Source organism: Anas platyrhynchos, chromosome 3 (assembly GCF_047663525.1).
Source record: "Anas platyrhynchos isolate ZD024472 breed Pekin duck chromosome 3, IASCAAS_PekinDuck_T2T, whole genome shotgun sequence".
NCBI classification, from domain to species: Eukaryota; Metazoa; Chordata; class Aves; order Anseriformes; family Anatidae; genus Anas; species Anas platyrhynchos.
The window spans coordinates 24,430,971-24,453,414 of NC_092589.1; the positions used below are offsets into that span (position 1 = coordinate 24,430,971).

Genomic DNA, 22,444 nt, shown 5'->3' on the forward strand with positions numbered 1-22,444 from the left:
GATTGGCTTGGGAGCATTAAGCAAGGTTTGAGAGGTGAGTTTGCATCTTAGTGGCAAGGAAGCCAAATTGTTCTTCAATACTAAGTCTATACTTCATTAGATTATTCATTTATATTAAAAAAAAAAAAAAAGAGAAACAAAAATACTAGGCTTGCACATAAGTACTTAGGGAGGTTAAAAAAAATAAAGGGAAGAGAAAACTAGGAATAATAAAAAATCTAATGAAGGCCATTACAGCTTTACTGCCAGAGTACAAGCAGCCATTAAACTTGCCATGTAGGTGTTACAGTCTTACAGTACAAGTACTAAACTTCAGAGTTAAGATGAAGGACAAGATAGAACATTACTAAAGCATAAAATAATACAAGTGCTTGTGGAGGGAGAAGTAGTAGTCCGTTCAATGAAAGACAGTTCACAGAAAAAAAAGTAAAAGGATAGAAGCATAAAAATGGTATTTCACACTTGACAGACATTAATTCACAATTAGTTAAATACAAAGCTCTACTTGTGTATTTAACAAAAATACTTCAAAGTTGACATTTCATATAACAAGTTCATACAGACATCTACAAGCTGGGGAAGAGTCAAGGTAAGCAGCTGAAACAACGGGTTTGTAATTCAAGTGAAAATGTTCAATTTGAATGGCGGCGAATTCCATATACATAGATGAATATTTGTATTTGAAAGTCAGGTCCTCCAAGTTCAGAATCTTCCTTTCCCCAACACCAAGCTTTATGATGCTGAACATCTCTTCCCTTCCCCACCCCAGCTGGGATTAACTTAAAGCTGGAAGGAATCATCTTCTGGGAGCAACGGGATGGCAGCGAGCGTGCTGAGTCCCAGGCAGAGCATGTAACTTACTTCAGTGCTTTCACCGGGCATTGACTGATTCCCAAAAGCAATGGCAGGATGGCAGAGTGGGGACAGCCACACAACTGTCACTTGCTGAGTGCGACAGCCTGTACACGTTGCACAGAAGCTTGGTGCTACAGATTCCTAGGTCAGAAAGAGACCTGAGCTAGCCCAGGGCTGTTGGCAACACAGCTGTTGCCCTAGCTTAGATTTATTTGCAGCTGTAGAAGTTAAACTAACACTTTGCTCTATCCTTTAGTAGAGTTTGAAGGATTAGCAATTATTATTTATTTGGTTTTTTTTTTAGAATTTAGAAATCCTCTTTTTGTATGTTATTCAAAATGCTTCATTCAGAGGTATTTTTTTGTAACTCATAGGGATATCTTTTCAGGGCTTTATATTCTGATATTGTCAACATCCCAAACCATTGGAATATGCACTTCAAAGACCTGTAAACAGGCACATTCAAGTACTTTTTTTTTTTTTAAACTCCAATTATTGGTAGAATTTGGAAGAAGCATTGCTGGCTTTTATCATATTAGCCTATTAGTTACTCAGCAAGGAAAATTTATTCCTAGTTACACCAGAACAGAGGAAAGGTGCTAAGGCTAGGACAAGACAACAACAAACAAAAAAGAAGATTCAAAGGTGAGGACAAAACAAAAACAAAGCTGTTTTTTATCCTCATCAGTATGGTACAACAAAAAATGTTGAATGCCTGTCTACAGGCAGACAACTATCATGAGAAGACGTAACATCCTTTCCATTTAAAGCACACTGCAACATCTGGGGGGCTACATGACATTAAAAAAAAAAAAGACTAGTGATAGATCTGCATCCAGACTGTTTAAAATAAACTTAATAGTTGACGCTAGTTTGGGTGCTGGGTCTTCTGTTAGCATAGCAGAGTATTTAGGCACTAATTAGATATGCAAGAAATACATCAAACCTTAAAGTATTGTATTAAATATATGAAAGATTTGACTGGGTTCTACTTCTGTCCCTTTATTAGGTCAAAAGGTAAATGCAAGAGTGTCATAATAAGCCCATGTCCTGCAGCTTATTATACACTGACTCAAAAATACAGAAAATGATAATCCTATCAACTTACATAAAAAGGTCATTTTTGGAGTAAGTTTCCAGACTCGCACAAAATATGCAGAAAACTGCATACAATCAGTTTCCATAAGAACAGCAGTTTCTTGTAAAAGATGGGCCAACCTGCTAGCCAGATCTATTGTATCAAAAGCTCTGGAAAATCAATCCTGTTGAACACGGAGGGGCCTGTCCTGTCACTGAAATGGTGAAATACCCATCGCCGTGAGGATGAAGCCCTGAAGAAAGCCTCTCTCCTTTCCCCACCCATCTTCGCAAATCATTCTATGAGGAGATGCACAAAAATTAGTTCTGTTAGGGAGTACTTGTGATTGAAAGGACTGACCCATATCTATTGTATCCAAAACTCAGTAAGAGTGGATCAGGCACGGCTAAGAACTAAGATTCAGCTGTTAACATCATAGTTCAGTTTTCTCATCTGCAGTCGTCCTCCTCCTGGCCTGACTAAAGCGGAACAGCTGACTGAGGAGCTCTTTCGTGGCCACTTGACCCCACATCCTCCTCCCTCACCTTATAATCACTTGCAGTAGCTCAAGCTCCTTCCCACCCCACCTCATCCCTCCCCTCCATCTTCTGGCACCCAGCCCCCTGCAGAGGACTCTGAAATGCAGATGAGAGGAACTACAATAGCACAGCGAGTGTAAACAGGTTAGTAGGCCTGCCACATCTTTATTGCTACAGGTTTGGCAAAGGGGCAGTCTCCAACCTTCGGTGGAGTTTGAGGCAAAAGGATAATAATGGTTACGATAAAAAGTGATGAACAGCAAAATTAGGAAAAGCAGTCAAAATATTTCAGGGCTCTCAGAAAAACCTGTATCTGGAAGGTACTGAAAAAAAAACTTGCACTTGGCTGGTAGGCTTGCCTCTGACCCTGAAGGAGTGCTGTGCAGGATGTGATGGTCCCGTTTGACCTACTGGCATGGACACAGTCGTTCTCCTGCCACTTGAAGCCTAAGGCTACTACACACAGCTACCATGACTTGTGGTTCAGTTCACAGAAGTCTCACAAATAGGGTCATTCCTTGTGCAACGTTTGATGGAGGTGAAGGTAAAGTGGTTTCTTGGTCAACAGTTGTAATTTCTTCCTTTTAAAGTCAGTGGGTTTTTTGTACCTGTAAGCACAAGAAAGTAAATTACTGCAAGTCCTACTGGCTATGAGGAAGATGAAAGCACACTAGGAAGCCTGTCCTGTCCTGATCCTATTACCATAATCTTTAAATACATCAGATGAGATTTACTGGAACAACAATAAATGGATTTACAGGAAGAAACTCAAAGAAGTACTCCAGCTAGCAAAGATTAAGTTAAGCACTCTTCCTACAACTGTCCTCACCTGCAAGGTTCACTCCTTCCTGGAAAGAGAAAACAAAAACTCAAAACCCTCACTTGACAGACTTTCACCCATGCAGTAAGGTTAGGATGCACATAATAACCACTGCACTAAAACTGGCTGATCCATTTCTTTACATAGAGTGAAAAAAAAAACACACCACCTAACTGCTTTGAAGTGTTCATAAAAATCTATTTCAAATCAGAATCCCATGTCTCAATTCATATTTCCTGCACAGAAGTCCTGTATCAGAAGATGATGGGAGTATGGGAGTTCAAAAAAAATTTTTTAAGTACAGCTGATCTGACATTCAAGAGGATATCAAAATGAAAATCTCCCCTACAGAATTTGTTGAATTGATACAAAATTCAGTTACAAACACCAGCATTTTATTTGGATATATATATATATATATATATATATATAAAAGAAAGATTTATAGCTATTTTGTTTGTCTAAAAGCATTTTATCTTCCCTTCTTTATTAAAAATAGAATAGTCCTTCTGTAACTTAATCCAATGAGTTCATTAAACCTTCCACGATACAAGCTACACATCCTAACAGAAGGATAGTTCAGTTCCTCTGTCATCGGCATCTAATAATTGCAAGTCACTTACAGTTCTATAACAATTGCCCCGGGTTTAATTTCATCCATCTCCATGAAAGCAAAGCACTTGGTGCTAGTAAACCTTTTCTTAGGCTTGTAGTGTTTGAATTCAAAGAAAATAGCTGCACCTAAAACGGAAAATGGGTTAATAGTAAAGTTAGCAATTATGACCAACAGTTATCCTAATACTTATCTGCAATTTAAGATGCTCTACATATATTGGATTAAATTATTTCCAACACTTTAGCAATTTACTTAAAAGATACACCATGTTCTTACAATGCTCGTCATCACACTCGCAAGAGCTTGTACTCTTCACTCAGTTATTCACATCCAGGTAACTAAAAGCATCACAAAGAAACTCAATACCTGTGCTGCAGAGCAGACTGCTGCATTTTTGTTTTCATCCATTCCTCCCTTGTCTGCAAGTCATCACAGTGACCAATTTGGAAAAGATAGGATACAAACATCTATTTTTATCCTTGTCTGGATCTTGAGCCGTGCAGCAGCTCGGGCATGGCCTGTTCATTAGATAGGAGCAACCTACTACCCACACTTCCAAAGCTCCTGGGCCCCGCTTCTGGTACTTCATACCACGTACCTTTTGTTAGTTTTTCAACATGTTTCTGAATCTCGATGTCCACATTAAAATGGACATACGTGTCCTCTTTCCTCAAAGCCACAGGAGTATCTTGCACAGGAGTCAGATCTATCCCATTCAAATCTGCAGGAAAGAAATGGCACGAGAATTGGGAGAAGCTTCTCAGACTTTAAGGTTCTGCTTCCTTTAAGATGCTTATGAATCAATCCTCATACTCTCACAAAAAGTTAATGTCCACCTGGACGGAGAGGGGTAATCATACCCCTTCAGAGTCAGTGAGTTTTATCTTTTACAGCAACGTGAAAGCAGGTAGAGTTCTGACAGTTTAAGATGAGAATTTGGAGTGATTCCCATTTTTAAGGGGACATTTCTGTCTGCTGCCAACAAATGATTCCGTTCCCTCTGCAGGCAGGATGTCTGCAGGGCTTCAGAACTGCCAGCAGAACCAGCAGAGAGTTTTATGCACCGAAGGTGCCCCTCTGTGCAGGTCAAAGCTGGCACGGCTCATACAAGCTGCAATCACTGCAGGCCCCCCTGCTTTGTTGCCTTGATGCAACAAAATCATAGAATCATTTAGGTTGGAAAAGACCTCTAGGATCATCGAGTCCAATGGTTAACCTAGCACTGCCAAGTCTACCGCTAGACCTTGTCCCTAAGAAACACTTCTACATGTTTTTTGAATACCTCCAGGGAATGGTGACTGAATTACTTCCTTGGGCAGTCTGTTCCAGTGCTTCACAACCCTTTGAAGATTTTTTTCCTAATACCAAAACTAAACCTCCCCTGGCACAACTTGAGGCCATTTCCTCTTGTCCTATCACTTGTTGCTTGGGAGAAGAGACTGACCCCAACCCTGCTACAACTTCCTTTGAGAAGTAACTTAACTGTAGAGAGTGGTAAGGTCTCCCCTGAGCCTCCTTTTCTCCAGGCTAAATAACCCCAGTTCCCTCAGCTGCTCCTCATATGACTTGTTCTCTAGACCCTACACCATCTTCATGGCCCTTCTTGTAGTGAGGGACCCAAAACTGAACACAGCACTCGAGGTGCGGCCTCACCAGAGCCGAGTACAGGGGGACAATCACCTCCCTGCTCCTGCTGGCTGCACCATTCCTGACACAACCAGGATGCTGTTGGCCTCCTTGGCCACCTGGGCACACTGCTGGCTCATGTTCAGCTGGCTATCGACCAGTATACCCAGAGCCCTTTCTGCCAGGCAGCTTTCCAGCCGCTCTTCCCCCAGCCTGCAGCACTACGTGGGGTTGTTGTGCCCCAAGTGCAGGACCCGGCACTTGGCCTTGTTGAACCTCACCCCATTGTCCTCAGCCCTTCAGTCCAGCCTGTCCAAATCCCTCTCCTACCCTCAAGCAGATCAACACTCCCACACAACTTGGTGTCATCTGCAAACTTACTGAGGGTGCGCTCTATCCCCTCATCCAAATCATCGATAAAGATATTAAAGAGGACTGGTCCCAGTACTGAGCCCTGGGGGATACCACTAGTGACCAGCCTCCAGCTGGATTTAACTCCATTCACCACAATTCCTTGGGTCACCATGCATTCTCTCTCCTGTTTTTTACAGTCAGAGGCACAGGGGGCCACAGGTTGGACCCCAGCTGTCAGCACCAGTTGCGCTGCTCAGGCACAAGCCACCAGAGACAACACTCTTTCTGCTGAGGTTGGGGCCCTGAAACACTGCTGAACACACTTCTTTCAGGGAATGGAAAGGGATCACCAATGTGGCAGCAGGAACATCTCTCTGCTGATCTGCAGGAGAGCAGCCTAATTAAAAACAAAACAGAACAAAAACACACGCACAGACCCACATGCAACAAAAACACCCCAAAACAAAACAAAAACACCAAGGAAAACCAACAACTAATCACCCTAAGACTCCTTATAATATGGACAAAATGACCTTTTTGAGTCACTTTTACTCAACAAAAATCTTAAAAAATAAAGTTTAAGGTCACCATTACTAGAAGAGGTGATACACCCCCTACACACACACCTTTTGACCCTAGTTTCCTACATCATTACTTGGCAGCCGCTGTTTGCTAATAAAGTGCCACACGTTAACAGAATGAGTGGTTGGGAAAGCAAGCCTAGAAATACAGCCTCCCTCAGCTCCAGAAAGGAAATGAAAGCTAGCTCTGAAGGCAAGCAACAATTTTAACAATATGCAGTAAGTTAGGACTGACAAACACTTTGGTGGAAAGGAACAACGAATGTTTGCTTTACAAATTCTGATAAGTTCCAGGATCCAACGTTAGAACCCTGTTAGCACTGGTATTTCCCTGTTGGCCAAGAAAAACTCAGCATGAAAGAATTAAGTTTGATTAAACCCACATCCATCCAGCTAGCCTCACCACTGAAGTCACCCGTCCCTCAGCTTTCTGGCATAGCGGAGGCAAAGAAAGATCCAAAAGTGACTAGAGAAACGGAGCCTGACAAATAGTTACATAAGCTAAAAATAATGCTGCAAACTTAAGGCAACACCATAAACACAAATACTGTGCATTTCTAAGACTGAGAACACAAAAAGGCAGTTGTATCAGCTGAGGAAGGCCAGAGTCATGCTCCAGCTTCACTGCTGAAAAATGATCCCAGGAAGCAGGATTAGGTAAGGCTCCCTGTGTATGTACGCTGGCAGGTAACATCTGAGAACATCTCAGGGATTCAGCGCCGTGACCCCCACTTCTGACACAGAACTTATCCAGCAGGTGAAGCAGCCTGGTAACGCAGGCATCGCATCCCTACACTTGGGACTAATAGCATGTCAAAACAGGATATAGAGAAGGTCACTGTCACAACTGAATAGAGGCTGCCACCAACAGAACAGAGCTCAGCTGCAAGTTTTTATCTGATAAAGAAAAGTCATACGCCTCAAAAGATTGTAAAGATGAGCACAAGTCAAGCAGGATGGGTAAAGGTACGCAACTCTGACTACAGTGGCTTCCTTCTAAGAAAAGGGGACAAGACAGATGCTCCTGCCAGAAAGACTGAATACCAAAAATCTCAGCCTCAAGCAAAAGCCATCAACCACGTTGTTATCTGAAACAGTGAGAAAACCTCACCTCACATATCCACAGCTGACAGAGACACAGGTTCTTCCAGACTCACGGAGACTCTTGAGGAGGGGACAGTTAGCCCAACACATGGGCTGAAATATTTCGGTGCCAAGGCTGGCACTTTAAAGCTTTGCTTCTCAACTTCATACCCATTCCTTTTGGTAAGAAGATCTTTGTTTTACTAATAAGTTGGCCTAATGATAGGGCAAGAATGGAGCCAGTGGGCTGTGGTTTGCTGTCTCCAGGAAGCCCAGAGACCAATATGCGCTGGGGAGTACAAGCAGTCCAAACAGATCTGTACTTAAGAGTCAGCTAACGAAAGTGAAATAGAGAAGTACAGTCTGCCAAGTCACTAATACTCGTCCGCCAGCTTGGGGAAGGCACAGCTGAGCGCTTCTCCTGCAGTGGTTCACCTCCCAGTATCTCCCAAATACAGGATTTTTCCACCCTCAAAAAAGCAGAAGCCTTAAGACCACAACAATAAATGCAAGCCCAAACAAACACTTTTCCCTGCAGGTTGAATAAATAAGAAATGCTACTTTCAGAAAATACTTTCTGCAAACTAGAAACGAGGAGCCAGGAACAGAAATCATTACCCTTTACACTGACTGTGATGTAAGGATCAATGCACTGCCCAGCATCTTTCAGACCAATTTTCTCTATGTTGATGGTGAGTAATGTCATCCCGGGTTCAGATGGCAATCTGGGTAATAAAGTACCTGAAAAGAGTAAAGCACATCATTAATCCTTTGAGTCATTTTACAGTAGAGGCCTTGCTCACCCCATCACCTCTCATGGAAGAGGCTGTTTTCCAATAGGAGTGCCAAGCCCAAGGTTTCTTATCCCACCAGCACACAGTGTGTGTCTACACATTAAATGACATATTTCTAAGTCCACATCAAAAAAGCAAACAAGCAAACCAAAAAAAATCAGGACTGCCTCAGGTTAAATGAATTTGTAAAACAAAACAAAAACTAAAAAAATGTCCTAAGAACAGAGAAAAGCTTTGCTTAAAGTGTTCCTTCTTGCTCTCATGCAGAGTAACTCATGCATGGAATTCAATTTATATAGTTTTTCAGGATTAAATTTGGGAAGCTGGATTCAATCTGCAGCTGCAGGAAGTTCAGACACATAATCAAGAGTACCCACCCCACTGAACATGACTTGGCTTCATGCTGAACATTTAGTCTGGGAGAACAAGGAAGAAAATGGCATTGTTGCGAATCCCACTGGGTGCAAGGGAATCAAAAGAGACATTCTTAATTATCCAAGTTGTATTGATCTGTACTTAAACAGAGGAGTAAAAAAAAAGTGTTTGAATCCCTCAAGTTTCCTGATGCATTAAGGAAGTAGTTCCTAGCTCTTCATCAAGAAAATTTAGGATCAGGTAATCTTTGTGGTCACACACTGTGGACGATGTAGCAGAATCCTTGTAGAGTTGAGGAAGACAATGGAAATGACAAGAAAACAAAATTACCCAAACTTACTAAAAGCTGTAAAAAAAAAATAAAAATAAAGAGATTCTGCAATCAGTAGACGGACAGCTTCTTCATGTGGATTTTAAAGAAAACTGACAGGCTTCAGGCCTGTCTCTGGTACTAGATGAATAAGCACCAAGACAAGAAATGCTCAGACTCATGAGCAAGTTTAAATTAAAGTTTTGTTTTTCTAATTAAAAAATAAAATGTTATCCCAAGGCTTGAGATCTAAACAAAGTAATAGTTTCCTTTGGCAAGTCCAATCTGGGTTTTCTTTGATCCTTTTTTTTCCCCCGATCAAGGCTTGAAGAGCTGGAGAACTGAGGAGTTTTCATCACATTAGAGGGACTAGCTTTAAAGGAGGGAGCAGTGTATCCAGTTCTAGCACTACAGCCTCAGCAAGATCTTATGAGCACTTCTGCACTAAGTCCCCCATTCAGGACCACCATCAAGGTCTGAATTCCCATCTGTGAGACACCACGTATCTGTAACTCCCTGCCTTGGCTACCAGCAGAGCCATGACCTCCAAGGTACCACCTCTGTGGACACTTTACAACACATCATGGCCGAATTTGACCCACTCTTCTAAAGTAACGGGACAGACTTCTGACCGTAGTATATGATATCTTGAAAAGTGAATTTATTCGACAGCATCCCTTTCTGCCAAGAAGCATACACAATCTAGTTCATCTTGCTATATCACTTGAACAGCTGTTAAAAGCCAAAGTTTTTATTACAATCTAATGGAAGGCAGATAAGGGCCTTCTCTTCAGCACAAAACTTTGGTCTACCGCCTTTCAGTTGTCTCCAAAAAGCAGCATGCCCTGCCAAGAGCCACGAACTGTAACTTCCAGTTTTCCTATCCATCTCTGAAATATGCTAAGTGACGGGATAATTGACACACCAAAATCATCTATGAGATGCATCAGACTCTGGCACTAACTATAAAAATTCTGGTTTGAGAAAAATTCTTCTGTTCTTGAAAAATGCTTTCCAGAATGTATGAAATTCCAGAATTGCAATGAACAAAAAGTCAAGCCCACTTCCAGCAGGTAAGGGCACATTGTGATAGAAGGTCCTTAAGGAATGTGTTCTCCTTGCTGCCTCAGCTAGAGTCACATCTAAACCAGCAATGGGCTAAAGCAGCTGACTATAACCTGTCCCACATGAGCCACAATCACCCATCACACTGCCAGTCTTCTGCCACAGCTTGAGCCCGTAAGTCTTCAGCAGGCTAATTCTGAGGTTTTCCATGAGGATAGTACCAGCCATTTCCAGCACAACTGCAGGAAGTCATCGCCAGAGAGGGAAGAGAGCATCTACATGTTATTTTATTATCTGTTGTTAGTGTCCTCCTACAGGTATGTTTCAGATGCATGAAGGTGAGCCAACCTAATAGCTCACTGCCAGCAAGACAGAGGTGCCCGGTCTCTCCAGACCCAGCCCCCAGTTCAGAGAAAGGGGAAAAGGTGACGGGTCTCCTGCTGGGTTCACAAACAGAAATGGACCACAGAAGAATCTCTTGTCAGCACAGCAGTGGAATAAAGTAGCATATAACCAGGAGAAAGGCAGATGGGAAACCTCAGCTGGCAGGGACAGCAAGACCCTGGTCAATTCATCTTCACACAGAACAGAAGTGTAACTACGTCTACTTTTTTTTTTTTTTTTTAAATGTAAGATTTCTCATCGAATGCTTATTCCACTGAAGAAAATCTAGCTACCCCTGCTTTGGCTACTCTACAAGTCAGCACATCTTTATTAGCACATTAAGACTTCTGGAGAGCAATGTAACATCTGTCACCAAATAAGAGTTTCCCTTTTCCTGCAACTGAAGGGAGATAAAACCAACACCTAGATGCCTAGTGCCGTGTTACTGAAGGCTGTATTTTGAGCTTTGGAAGCAACAGCTGAATGACAAACATTACAGCTACATGACCGTGATCAGAGACATAACAGTATGTACTAAAATGTTATCATCATACCTTCATTGGCTCCTGGGTTAGATGAATGGTGCAATGTGATAACGATGAAGCCATGCATGTAGAAGACAAGACAATGGTCAGTTAGACAACAGTTATGCACTACGGATTAAAGGCATATTGAAGCAAAGAGTGCAACACTTCTCTCAAATCGATATGGAAAGTCCATTTACCAGGCTCACCTCAGATGGCTGCAAGTTGCTTTCGCTTAAACCTCGTCACCCACCGAAAGAGCAACCAACTAACATCCCATAAGGTCAGAAATGCCACACAAATTTACATTCAACAGGGAAACAAGATCTGCTTTCAACTCATACAGAAACACCCTAGGGGTTCAGATTATCATAGCTACAGGGAGGTTTACCTTAATGCAAAAAGGTTCAGAGAAGTCAGACAGACAGTTCATGAAGTAGATGACAATGTAAAACATCAGTAAGAAGAGGTGTGAGCAACTCTTCTTAAAAGCATGATTTTACCAAGGAATAGTTCCGTGAGAAAATATATACTTCAAACCTCCCTTCTTTCAGATTTAGTTACCCTACTTTTTGAGAATAATTTAACTGTAGACAAAATCTGCCTACAGTCAGCTTAGAAAGAATTCTTTCTTAAGCACACACACCATCTCTACATCCATTATATGCATACAGTGCCAACAGGGTGCACAGAGGTAACTATGGTAATAGTCACAACCTGATTGATTCACAAGCATATCACGAGCTACTCAAGATATCTCTCACTTTTCCCCCAGCTTACACCTTAAATAACCAGTGTGCTGAAAAGTACAGAAAAAGAACCAGAACCAGAAGTATGCATCTCCCTTTTCCTTGAACTTGACATCTATCTACCTACCTAGAGTTGTCAAAGAAAAAAAAATTAATACTTAATACCATGCAGGAAAAAAATGGAATTATGCACATTAACATAATCAAAAAGACTTTAGAGTTTGACATTCACACAAACACATACTCAGAGGAAGCCTTAAGTGAATTTTCCAATAGGTGTTATACTATTTCTTTCAACCATAATTCCAGTTCTAGTTTCCCTAGTTGTTATCTCCTTCTTGAAATAAGAAGGTTGCTGGCCTGCTCTGAAACCAGAAACTTGTTTTTACTGCAAATAAACATCAGGAACAAAACAAAATAATAACAAAAAACAACAGCAACAACAAAACTTTTGTTGTAACTTTCTACTTCTTCACCTATTAAATTGTCAAAAGTTGAGGCTCCAAGACGACCTTCTCCAGAATCAGTAGGTATATCCACTTATAAAAAGCCTTTGTGTGGACAAGCACTAAAGTTAGCAAGCCAAAGCTACTCTTCTTTCTCCTCCCCAAGCTTGACTTTAGTCCAAGCTATTGTCTCACCAGATGACATAACAGAAAACTAACCAGCAACAACTCCCCACATCTCTAGCAGGATGTGATGCTCCTTGAAGGAGCAAACATTGCCACAGTTTCTACCTGTATGTATTTGGAACACTTCACATAATACGGTTAAGAAAGTGCATGGAATGCACAAATTATATGAAGTTGCTGGTACCACCTCACAGATTATGGGTACAACTATTTGGAATAGAAGATAGTTTGCTGAGGAAAAAAGTCCACAGGTCACTTTTGTGGTTTTCCAATACACCACTAGAGTTTCCAATACAGCCTGGTGCTCCTCATCCAAACTTTTAAAATCACAGGTGGAGAAAGAGACAGAACTTACACATGCTGTATAGGTTGGTACGGCAAAGTTGGTGCCCCTACCTGGAACTCTAGCAGGAAACGAGTCTGGAGACCCTGCTCCAGCTCCTCCTTCCTCATCATCTTCCTCAAACTCCAAGTGTTCCTCTTCTCCTGGTGCTAAAATCTTCCTGTGAAATATGAAAAAAGGGCGAGACCAAAGATCACTCATCATCTCGCTTTCAACTTGCACATCAGCAACTGAGTATAGAACAGGAGCACACACTTTAATGTCATTTCACTTTTCTCATTAGCTACTACTGTAGAAAGCTTAGCTAACTGCTGTAGAAAGCTTTCTGCTACACATAAAGCACAACGTCTAAAAACAAGAGAAAATACTGACAATTCCAGAGAGATGTAGGGCCTACCAAATACTGATTTTACCAAAAGCAAGGGCTTTGGTTTTAGTAGTACCTAGAAAACCTGAATTCAGAAGTTCTTTTTAACCAGTTTACCTAAAGCAATGGCTCTAGAAGTTCTCGTGTGTCTCATATACAGCAGTTCCCAGACCATGCCCGTTCAGATACCTATGCGTAACACACAGTAACACAGTTCTCTCTCTTACCTGAGTGGGACAGGCTGAACATCAAAGGGGAACTCCTTATTGTAAGTGAGGATATTCTTTAAGACTGCAGAGAAAAAAAAAACAGTAAGAATCTATTTTCCTGAATAAGTATTAATTCTACTACTTTGCACAACTAGGTCCATCCTCATTGCAACTTCACAAAATAAATACAATTTTAAAAGGATCAGATCATGGCCAAAAAAAAAAATTCTCATACTTTAAACATCAATACAGACCTGATGAGTCATATCACTACAACTTTCATACTGGGTAACTGTGACTGCAGTACTTAATCACCACATTTATACAGGCAGGGAAGATAAACATAGCAAGAACTAAAAGCACCATGAGGAAAAGCTACAGGCCCCTGAGGTAATGGTAGCAATCTTGGGTAGCTATTGAAGCAAGGGTGATGTTGTTACTGGAATCGGCTCCAAACAGTCTGAAGTCTCCAGAACTGACATGCTTAAGCATACATGTACCTACCCTGCACATTCAGAGAGCCACCGTGGGAGTCCAAGAATGCTGGTAACACAACTTAGTTGAGATTTCCTACTTCCTCCTGCATGTGGAGGGTAGATTTGCAAAGTTCAAAAGAGACACAGAGCAATATCTGAGCATTAGATCCAGAAACGTTGGCTATACCTTCCAACATTCACTGTAATACCACAGCTTTGCCATTTGTATTAGGACCTTACTCAAATTTTAATAATCACAACTTTAGCTTTTATTTCTGAAAGCATTAACTAGTAAAAGTTGTATTTCCAAAAGTGTATAAATGAAATAAGCATTTCACAATGGCTAAAAGGCCTAAAAAGAGAAGAAAGCTTGCAGAGAGAGGCAGTCCCCTATCAGAAAATGAGGATCCTGGCCTGGGCAGGGGAGACAGGAGGTATTAAGAACAAGTCCTCTCACTGGTCTCACTTTGCAGTAAGCCCTCTCAAAGCACATTTTTGAAATCTCCCCTTGGAACTTTTGGAGGAGAACAAAACTGTGTTAAAGCAGTGCTAACATAACACAAAATCCCAGACGTACTTAAACACCAGCTATGTTTAAAGAACCACTGCTAGGCCCTTTCTGTCTCTGTGTGTTATAACTCAGCCAGTATAGCAGGAGAGCTTCTCTGTCTTTCTTCATAGTCACATCACTCCGTGTGGGCTCCATCGTTAGCTACCAGACATCCAAACACTACCGTGAATAAAGAACCCCTCAGTAAACTATACAGAGACAAACAAAAAACCTTCCCAGTCTTTGCTCATCATTTTTTTCTGATTTCTTTACCATGACCTGAGAAGGTGGATGCTATCTGATTCTAGGGGGACCCAATACATACATACAGAGAGAGCTTTAAGTTGTCTGCTGTCAGATGTGTGACAGACAAAACTGACACCAAGTCTCTCCTTCTCTCAAGGCGTCTGCCCTGAGGGATCAGCAAGGCAGATCTCAACAGGGTGGCAAAGAATCGCAGCCGCTTCCCAACAGGAAAGTGGCTGATTATCAGCAGACAACAGCCTCCCAGCACAGCTCAGGTTCAGGAAAAGAAGGGATTTTATCTCCCTCTGAATTCCCCTGCTCTTGGAAAGCTCTATCATACCAAGACAGAAAGCGAAACTGCCCCAAACAGAAAAACGTCAGTAAAGTAGTATCTCATACAGCTCAGAGGCACGGCATACAGAAGTGACAGAAATTGCAGTAGTTCTCCTTCCCTCTTCCAAAGTTTGGTATGCACTAGGTTCTGCCCTCTTCCCGTAACTGGCTTCTCCCACGACACAAATGAACATCCCCTAAAAAAGCTTTCTCAGAAATAATCTCAGTTATCACTAGAGGGCACAAAGTACTCCAGCAATATGAGCACCATGAGAAAAAGGTGAACAGCTTTACAGCACCTGCAATGCACAGGTAGGCATACACACTCCTACCGCAGAGCTGCACCTACACATGTGTTGGCATCAAACCTGCTTCTGGCAGTTCAGTGCTTTCCAAATTCCTGGAGACAGTATTAACAAAAATGATGTTAAGTGTTCAGATCAGAAACACTTCTGGCAATACCACCCAAAATCTCTTGCCTTTTTGCAGCAGAGCACTGAGGATCAAGTTTTTAGAATGCATTCAACTCTGTCTAACCACTGATAGCAAGTCATTTTGCAAAGTCACAATACTGCGATTTACTACACACACCCCTTTAAAACACATCATCAGGATAAGAACCGGATCTGCAGCTCTCAGTCTGATGAAATATGCAGAAGCAATGCAACATCCACCCTTCGAGGAAAAGGAAAATCCTCTTTACACCTCTCACAAGCTACAGTTTCAGTTGATTTAAATCAAAGTAATCAGATAACAGGAAATATATTAGGTTATAACGAGTAGGAATCTCCTTTGCAACACTGCATAAGACACTCACACTTCAGAGCTACTTTTATTTATTTATTTATTTTCAAGTGTGCATGTCTTCTGGAGTAAAGAGGACTTCCCCTCTGTAATGCTGCTGCTTAGAAAATGATTCACAGAAAGCTCGCAGTTTGTGTAACTAAAGGGCAGATCCCCAGCAACGTGCCTTGTATTTATGCTGCTTTTACAACAGAAATCTTTTTTAAAGACTGTTCTGCGCCTTCCCAAATACACCTTCTTGCCAGTGTTACTCTCATGCCCAAGGAGGTCACCGAACTGACCCACCAAAACACATGGTTTTCAGCTAGAGCATTTCTGGATCCACTTCATCTCATTTACACACAGATGCCAGTACTGGCACACAGCCTGTCTAATTCTAAAGTATGTTATAACACTGGCATAAGCCTTAACCAGAAAAAGATCTGCAAGATGCAGCATGTGGGCAATGATTTCACACAGCATAATCTCAAAAGAACTGTTTGTATGTATGGACTCTCCGGTAGCATTATCCTAGCACAAGAGATTCAGTGACAAATCCTACAAACAAAGCCAGCCAACAGCTTCAGTGCAAAATGCAACCTTAACAATTAAGAAAAGTTAGAACCTGACAACACAGGGAAAAAAAAAAAAAAAGTAAATCTAAGGGCCCTGGTTGTTAGAACAACACCAAAAATAAATTTCTCAGCCATTTTGACCACTTCAGGCACAAAACTAATTAAATCAACTGAAATTGTATGAATAGCTGTTTTCATTCCACCCTAACAAAACGTTTTGACCTAACAAAGGAATTGCTTATTTGCATTGCCAGTCCTTTTATTTTTATTTAAAAAAGCTTTTTCTTCTGGAATGTAAGAAAAAAATGACAACAGAAAAATTAAAACACTTCACGGGGTGTTTTTTGAAATGACTTGTGTTGGCCTGATTAAGATTTACCCTGTTCAAGATATACTTATAAACCATAAAACAAAGGCACAATTCAGAAGGAAAGAACAATCCAAGCCAGAGAGCAACATCAAGGACATCAATGGTGAATTGTTGTTGCAGAAGCACCCGTTCTCCTCCAAGGAAAATAACTCAGTGTCTTTGAAGACTGATGGCCACACACTCTTCTTCAGTTTTAATATAGTCGCTTGTTGCATGAAGCGCGGGTTGAATGCACTTCATGCTGGTGAACATTTTTTTGACAGCTAGAAATCAATTCTCTGAGGAAGGGGACTGTTGCACTGTAACTGAAATACTGGCTTTTAAGAAAAGGAGGCATTTCGAGGGAAGCTTTACCCTTCAATATTCATTTCCTTGGATTTGTAAATGAGTCTTCTTCCATCATTTAGTCACTCAAAGGCCATTTACCTAATGGAGTCTAAGATCTACAGTCATTAAACTACTTCACCAATTAAAATACTTCGTAAACAGAATGTGTACCTATGAAATAATCCCAAATCAGACGATGCAGAGGCAAAACATGCAATATACAGAGTGAGAAAAAACTCATACTTTTAACACATGGTTAAGACTTTCCTGAGTTTATGGTTTTCATGGACCTAGCAGTCCTGTAGCGTACCTCCACTTTCTTTTTTTCTGGGAACAGTTTAAAAGCATCTGGACTCAATATTTTTGTACAGACCTTAGGAACCTCTCAGTTCAATGTCCTGCTTCTCCACAACCTTCTCTGTAGGATGCTGTGTTAGTTACTTAGAGAACGGGAACAGAGAAACTGCTTATTCATCAAGTGGCAACACTGCCTGCACATCATTTTTATCCCCAACATCTCCCTAAATGATACCGTTGTGAAAAGAGCAAAATAACCCCCTTTTTTTCCCATCATGAAAGAAACTCTTCCACGTCTCCTGTTCCCCAAGAACAACAAATGTCAGTATCCAGGATGACACTGCTTAGATGTGGAAGCTCTGATCATAAGGATACTTTGTGAAAAAAGCGACCAGTGTTACTGGAAGGAAAACATAGCAGATAAACAGATATTTCCTACATGAAAAAGTTACTTCTGGATTGACATACCAAAAATTGACCCAGGATCAGATTGAAAAAAACAGCCACAACATGAAACGCTTCAAAGACTGACTCTCATCCTCACTTTGACTCCTAATTTTGTTAGCCTCATAACATTACTGTGTTAAGTGGCAGGGGATCGACTACCATGAGTACAAGTTAAATATTTTCGGAAGAAAAATACATTCAATACTGTAAGTTGGAAGACCACAGAGTGTTGAAATTCAGTTCAAGTAAGTTATGTGCAGGTAAATTTTCCATCTGATTACATAAAGCACAACTGATAGCCTAAATTATGATTCTGTGTGGAGTCAGCAGTACCCAAAGAATTACTTGAGACAAAAAGACTAATACATTATCTGAAACATTAGGGCTACTATACTTTGAAGGTACCCACATTAAATTCCTTAATACACATCAAATTCTGCCTATGTGGTAACAGATACTTGGAAGAACTATCTAAAAACAACATTACTGTCAAACCACACTGTGGTCAGTCAGTATTCATCCCGCTGTCATATTTTCCACTGGTGAATGTCACTCACTTGAAATACAAAGATACTACTTACTTGGTTCCAACTTCTTCAGATCCTCAAGCTTAAATTCATCCTGCGACTGGGTGGACTAGGACATTACAAAGAGAGTGTTAAATCTGGGTATGCCCGTTCCCCTCAGACAAAGCTATCACATCTCATAATAAGCATGCAAGCTGTTCCCTTTATTCAAGCATACCAAGTTACTTCAAAGCTACGTCTTAAAAAAACAAAGCAAACTACAACAACAACGAAACAACCAAACAAAACCTCCCTGACTGAGGCTAGGTTCACAGATGAGGCAGAAAGTTAGCTACTCCTCATTTATCAACAAAACCGTATCCCATGTTCCAAGTTCTAATACAAGATAAAAAGATTTAAATGAGCTAGTTGATTTTTCATACTTACCATGCACAGGAACATTTGGACAGAGGGACTTACTTTAACTCTTTCCCAGTCAAGTTGTTCTGAAGTAATATCACCTCTAAGACTGCAAAAGTGATGCTCCCACAGGAGCCCACATTGTTCAAGGCATAACTCCAGCATTGTTAACACTAGCAGAAGTTACAGTATACAGGATATGTCAGTATTTTGTTAAGCCTAAGAGTTCACCACAGTGATTCTCATCTCTACCAACCCTGATGATGAAGCTTCTTCTGTCTAGTAGCACATCTGCTTCTCTGAGCAAGCCTATTCAACTTACTAACTCAACAGAAAAGGTTTTATCACCTGGGGCATCGTGTAGACAACCTGGAAAGTCCAAATGTTCAAGGAGCTGTTCGTTCTGTTTCCAGAAGCTTTAGCTATGCCTGAAGACACAAAGCTGTCTAAAACCAGCATTAATTACCTATCACCAAAATATGAAATCACATGGGAAAGAGAACTATACCTGTAAAGCTGCACTTCTCAGTTCCAAGCATGTTGCAATTTTAGCTATGGTTTTCTGAAAAGAAGAAAGAAAATATTGAAATTGTGTTCTTCCATATTCACATTCTTCTTTAATTCTTCTTGTAAAAATTTTCCCTTTTAGGGAATTGTAGGGTACAATCCCAACAGACCAAGTCAGCCCCCCTCAGAGTTGACAAATGCTCAGTATCTCAGCACTGAAAAAGCATGGTCCACTTTTGCAGGTTTTGGTGCAAAATGAAGTATAAAGGTAGAGTATGTTTCTGAGTTTTTGTTTTTGTAATTTGCTAAGACACTTAAAGTCTGACAGAAGCATGAAATAGACTTTCTTGGATTCAAACTTGCCAGCTAAAATACCTCTGAGCAAAACTGTGAAGTAATTTCTCATCTTTATTTTAAAATGTAGAAGGAAAGAAAGAGCTTCATAACCATCCTTCACTAGCAGTCTGACTTTTAAGACAGTGCTACTGAAGCTTTTATGCTTCACAAAAAAAAGAAGCTTGAGGAGCAGCGGTCACATTTGTTTCTATTACTAGCAGATGAAAAACATCAAGAGGAATTCAAACAATGTAACTGGCATCAAATGGACACACCTGCGTGGTTTATTTTACTGTTTTTGACCACACAAGTTTGTTCGTTAACCAAAAGACTTTAGTGAAGAAAAACTAAGTCTATATGCAGAGATAAAATACAATTCCAAACAGTCTGTGGAACATTTATAGGACAAGAGAAACAGCAACAGTGAAGCTATAAAGAAAAGTAGTTCATTTTCAAAGTTTTCCCCCAGAAGTAAGATAAAACTTGAAATATGCACGAGAGACTCGTTCTCTCCTTTTAAATCAGACAGTATCAAAAAATAGTCCTCCCCTTAAGCTAGATGCAAGGGGGGGGGGAGGGGGGCAAAGATTTCCTAGAATACAACTGTAGCAAAGAACTTCAAGGGCAGGAGCATCTGGCAAGTTATATGGTATCAGTCGGAAGCCAGAACTTCCCTTTAAAGGAGGGTTATGTTTTAGGGATGTGTTTTAGGACTACAAGAGACTTGGAGCAGCAGGCAAGAACTGGGCATGCTTTCACAGCTACTTTTGCCCTGACTTCTGCAGGGGGATATCAGCTGCTTCTAAATCTGCTCCTAAGCCACCACCAGCTCAGTACCCTGGGCTGACAGCTAAGCAGCTCCAGTGTCTGTTTGCTGTATGCCATGCTGAAAGAGCAAAGGAGCTGATCTGTAAGCAGATCGGACATCACTCTACCTCACGGGCAGAGCCAACAGACGGACTGTGTAAAAGCCTCAGATAGCTGATTTTTGTCAGCCACCACGGGCTCAAAGCTTCCAAAGCCATTTCTCCCCAGCTGGTTCTCTCTTCTAAGTGCTCTGTTACAACACAGCATTAATCCGCTCTTTACATCCTTGCAGTTTATGTTACTGCCCATCGTAACAGAATCTTTAAAAGTTCTTTTGAGCACCTTCCAGGAAAGCAGCGAGTGACACATGCATTATTAGCATGGGGCATTCATTGTTCTTTCCTCTGCCTAGGATATGCAGTGGTGTCTTGTTTGGGAATTTTAACATTGGGCAACCTGACTGCATGCTTGCATGCAACATGGCAAAGTAGAAGTATTATGGCTCATCATTTCTGTGGAGCTTAATTCCACAGCCTAGGTTCAGTCAACAAACTTTTACCTCTCTGAAATAAATTCTGCCACATAACAGAGATTTACAGCTGCGTTTCCAGCACAGATTAGGGAAACAGATTTCTGAAAAGGAAAGGAGCACATATGAATGTCCACACACTGTTTTTGTAGGTGTACATACATATTCAGGCTTGGTGTGAGGACATCAGGCAGTACTACAGAAGCAGATTGTCAGTCCCTAGGCAGAGCACACACTGCATCCTTCTCATCAGCTGCAGTGTAACATAAGGAATTCCTTTTTATATGAGAACATCTGGAAAGATATGGTTGCAAAGGTACAATCTCAAAGAGGAAGGTGTGAAGTAATGGATAAAAGAAAGGAATGCAAAGAAGTTCCCTGGGGAAGGGAGGGGAAATCTCTGAGGCTTGCCTGCAACTGCATGATTTGCAAAAACCCAGCTGTTCCTATGGCTCGAGTGTTCATGGCTGAGCAAAGAGCATGCCAGTTCCACGTTAGATCAAACCCCCTTCCAAATGCACCAGAGAGGGAGAGCTTTGAGTAAGTTTGCAGGGTGTCAGCACAGTCTCAGTGCCCCACTATGGAATCAAAACTTGTGAATAGATTTTCACACTGCTCTCCTTCTCACCATCTTGTACACAGACCACGAAACCCACACTATAAGTTAGGTCTCAAGAAAGACTTCTCATCTCCAGCCTCGTTAGTTAGCTCACTGATAAGCTCAGCAACAGCACCATTCCCAATCCTGCAGATTCTTAACTCAATATTCTTAGAACTGCCTGAACTAGGTAACTCGTGACAGGACAAACAGCTGTATAAAATGTGTTTCTTCTGGCTCCAGGGGGCTGAAGGGCAATAATATCCCTAGAAACAGATTAATTGAAGAGAGTTTGGGAGTCTTAAAATAGTAAAGAATAGGTTTTATATGGAATCTATTGAAATATGGCAAGCTCCCAGCAGGCATTATTCATAACTATTTTTTTAAGGAACCACACCCAACCCAAAAGTTAAAAATGCAGCTAAACACTGCTATCATTTTCAGCTGCAACTATCCCATGCAAAAGCTCATTTTTGCAGCAGAGAAAACATTCTGCATCTCATTAGAAAGGCTGAAGTCATAATTAATTTTGCTAGATTAAAGTGGTTAAGAAACAGTTTAATGTAAACTGGTGATTAGAAAGGAAAATGTCAGTTGATCTCGTAGTCAAGGTTTCTTCAGTGTAGTTGTGTGAGTAATGACTGTGCTAACTGTAAAGCAGTCAAAGATGTTTGCATAAATACGGAGCCAGAGCAGAGTTTGGCTTTAAAGAGAGGTCTAGGCTGTTAGGAGACCAGTAGTTCAATGAATCATGCTAAGACTGTGCAACAGTGCTCGTATTTCAGCAAGTTACCATTGCACAAAAAGCATGATTTTCCAATACTGCACAAAACCCAGCCTAGCACAAAAGAAAAAAAAAAAAGCTACACAAGAAACAACAATTGCGGTTAGCAGAGGGCTTTAAAGGTCAAATTTACTGCACAGAGAACTGGGTGACGATAGCTATAGCCGAAGAAAAGCTGACAGCTACGGCCAAACCGAACTGCATCAACTCATGTAGCAAAACACAGTGATTAATCATGAGTGAAGGCAT

At 41.1% G+C, this 22,444-nt stretch overlaps 1 protein-coding gene across 5 annotated transcripts in view; it reads right to left on the reverse strand.

The window, feature by feature from the left end:
* Positions 1–222: 222 nt before the first annotated feature.
* Positions 223–22,444, reverse strand: part of AIDA (axin interactor, dorsalization associated) — a 28,933-nt gene continuing 6,711 nt past the window's right edge. The window contains exons 3-12 of one of the 5 annotated variants that reach the window (XM_038177619.2): positions 19,143–19,196; positions 18,983–19,062; positions 18,290–18,344; positions 13,323–13,386; positions 12,782–12,888; positions 11,035–11,046; positions 8,171–8,293; positions 4,507–4,629; positions 3,916–4,033; positions 223–3,080 (exon numbers count right to left, since the gene is read on the reverse strand). In XM_038177619.2, coding sequence (XP_038033547.1) covers positions 2,984–3,080; positions 3,916–4,033; positions 4,507–4,629; positions 8,171–8,293; positions 11,035–11,046; positions 12,782–12,888; positions 13,323–13,386; positions 18,290–18,344; positions 18,983–19,062; positions 19,143–19,173 — 810 coding nt within the window. In that variant the 5' untranslated portion in view covers positions 19,174–19,196 and the 3' untranslated portion in view covers positions 223–2,983. Of the gene's footprint in view, positions 3,081–3,911; positions 4,034–4,506; positions 4,630–8,170; positions 8,294–11,034; positions 11,047–12,781; positions 12,889–13,322; positions 13,387–18,289; positions 18,345–18,982; positions 19,063–19,142; positions 19,197–22,444 lie in introns of those variants that run through there. The other 4 variants (XM_027453093.3, XM_038177618.2, XM_072035538.1 and 1 more) reach the window with 4 other exon arrangements.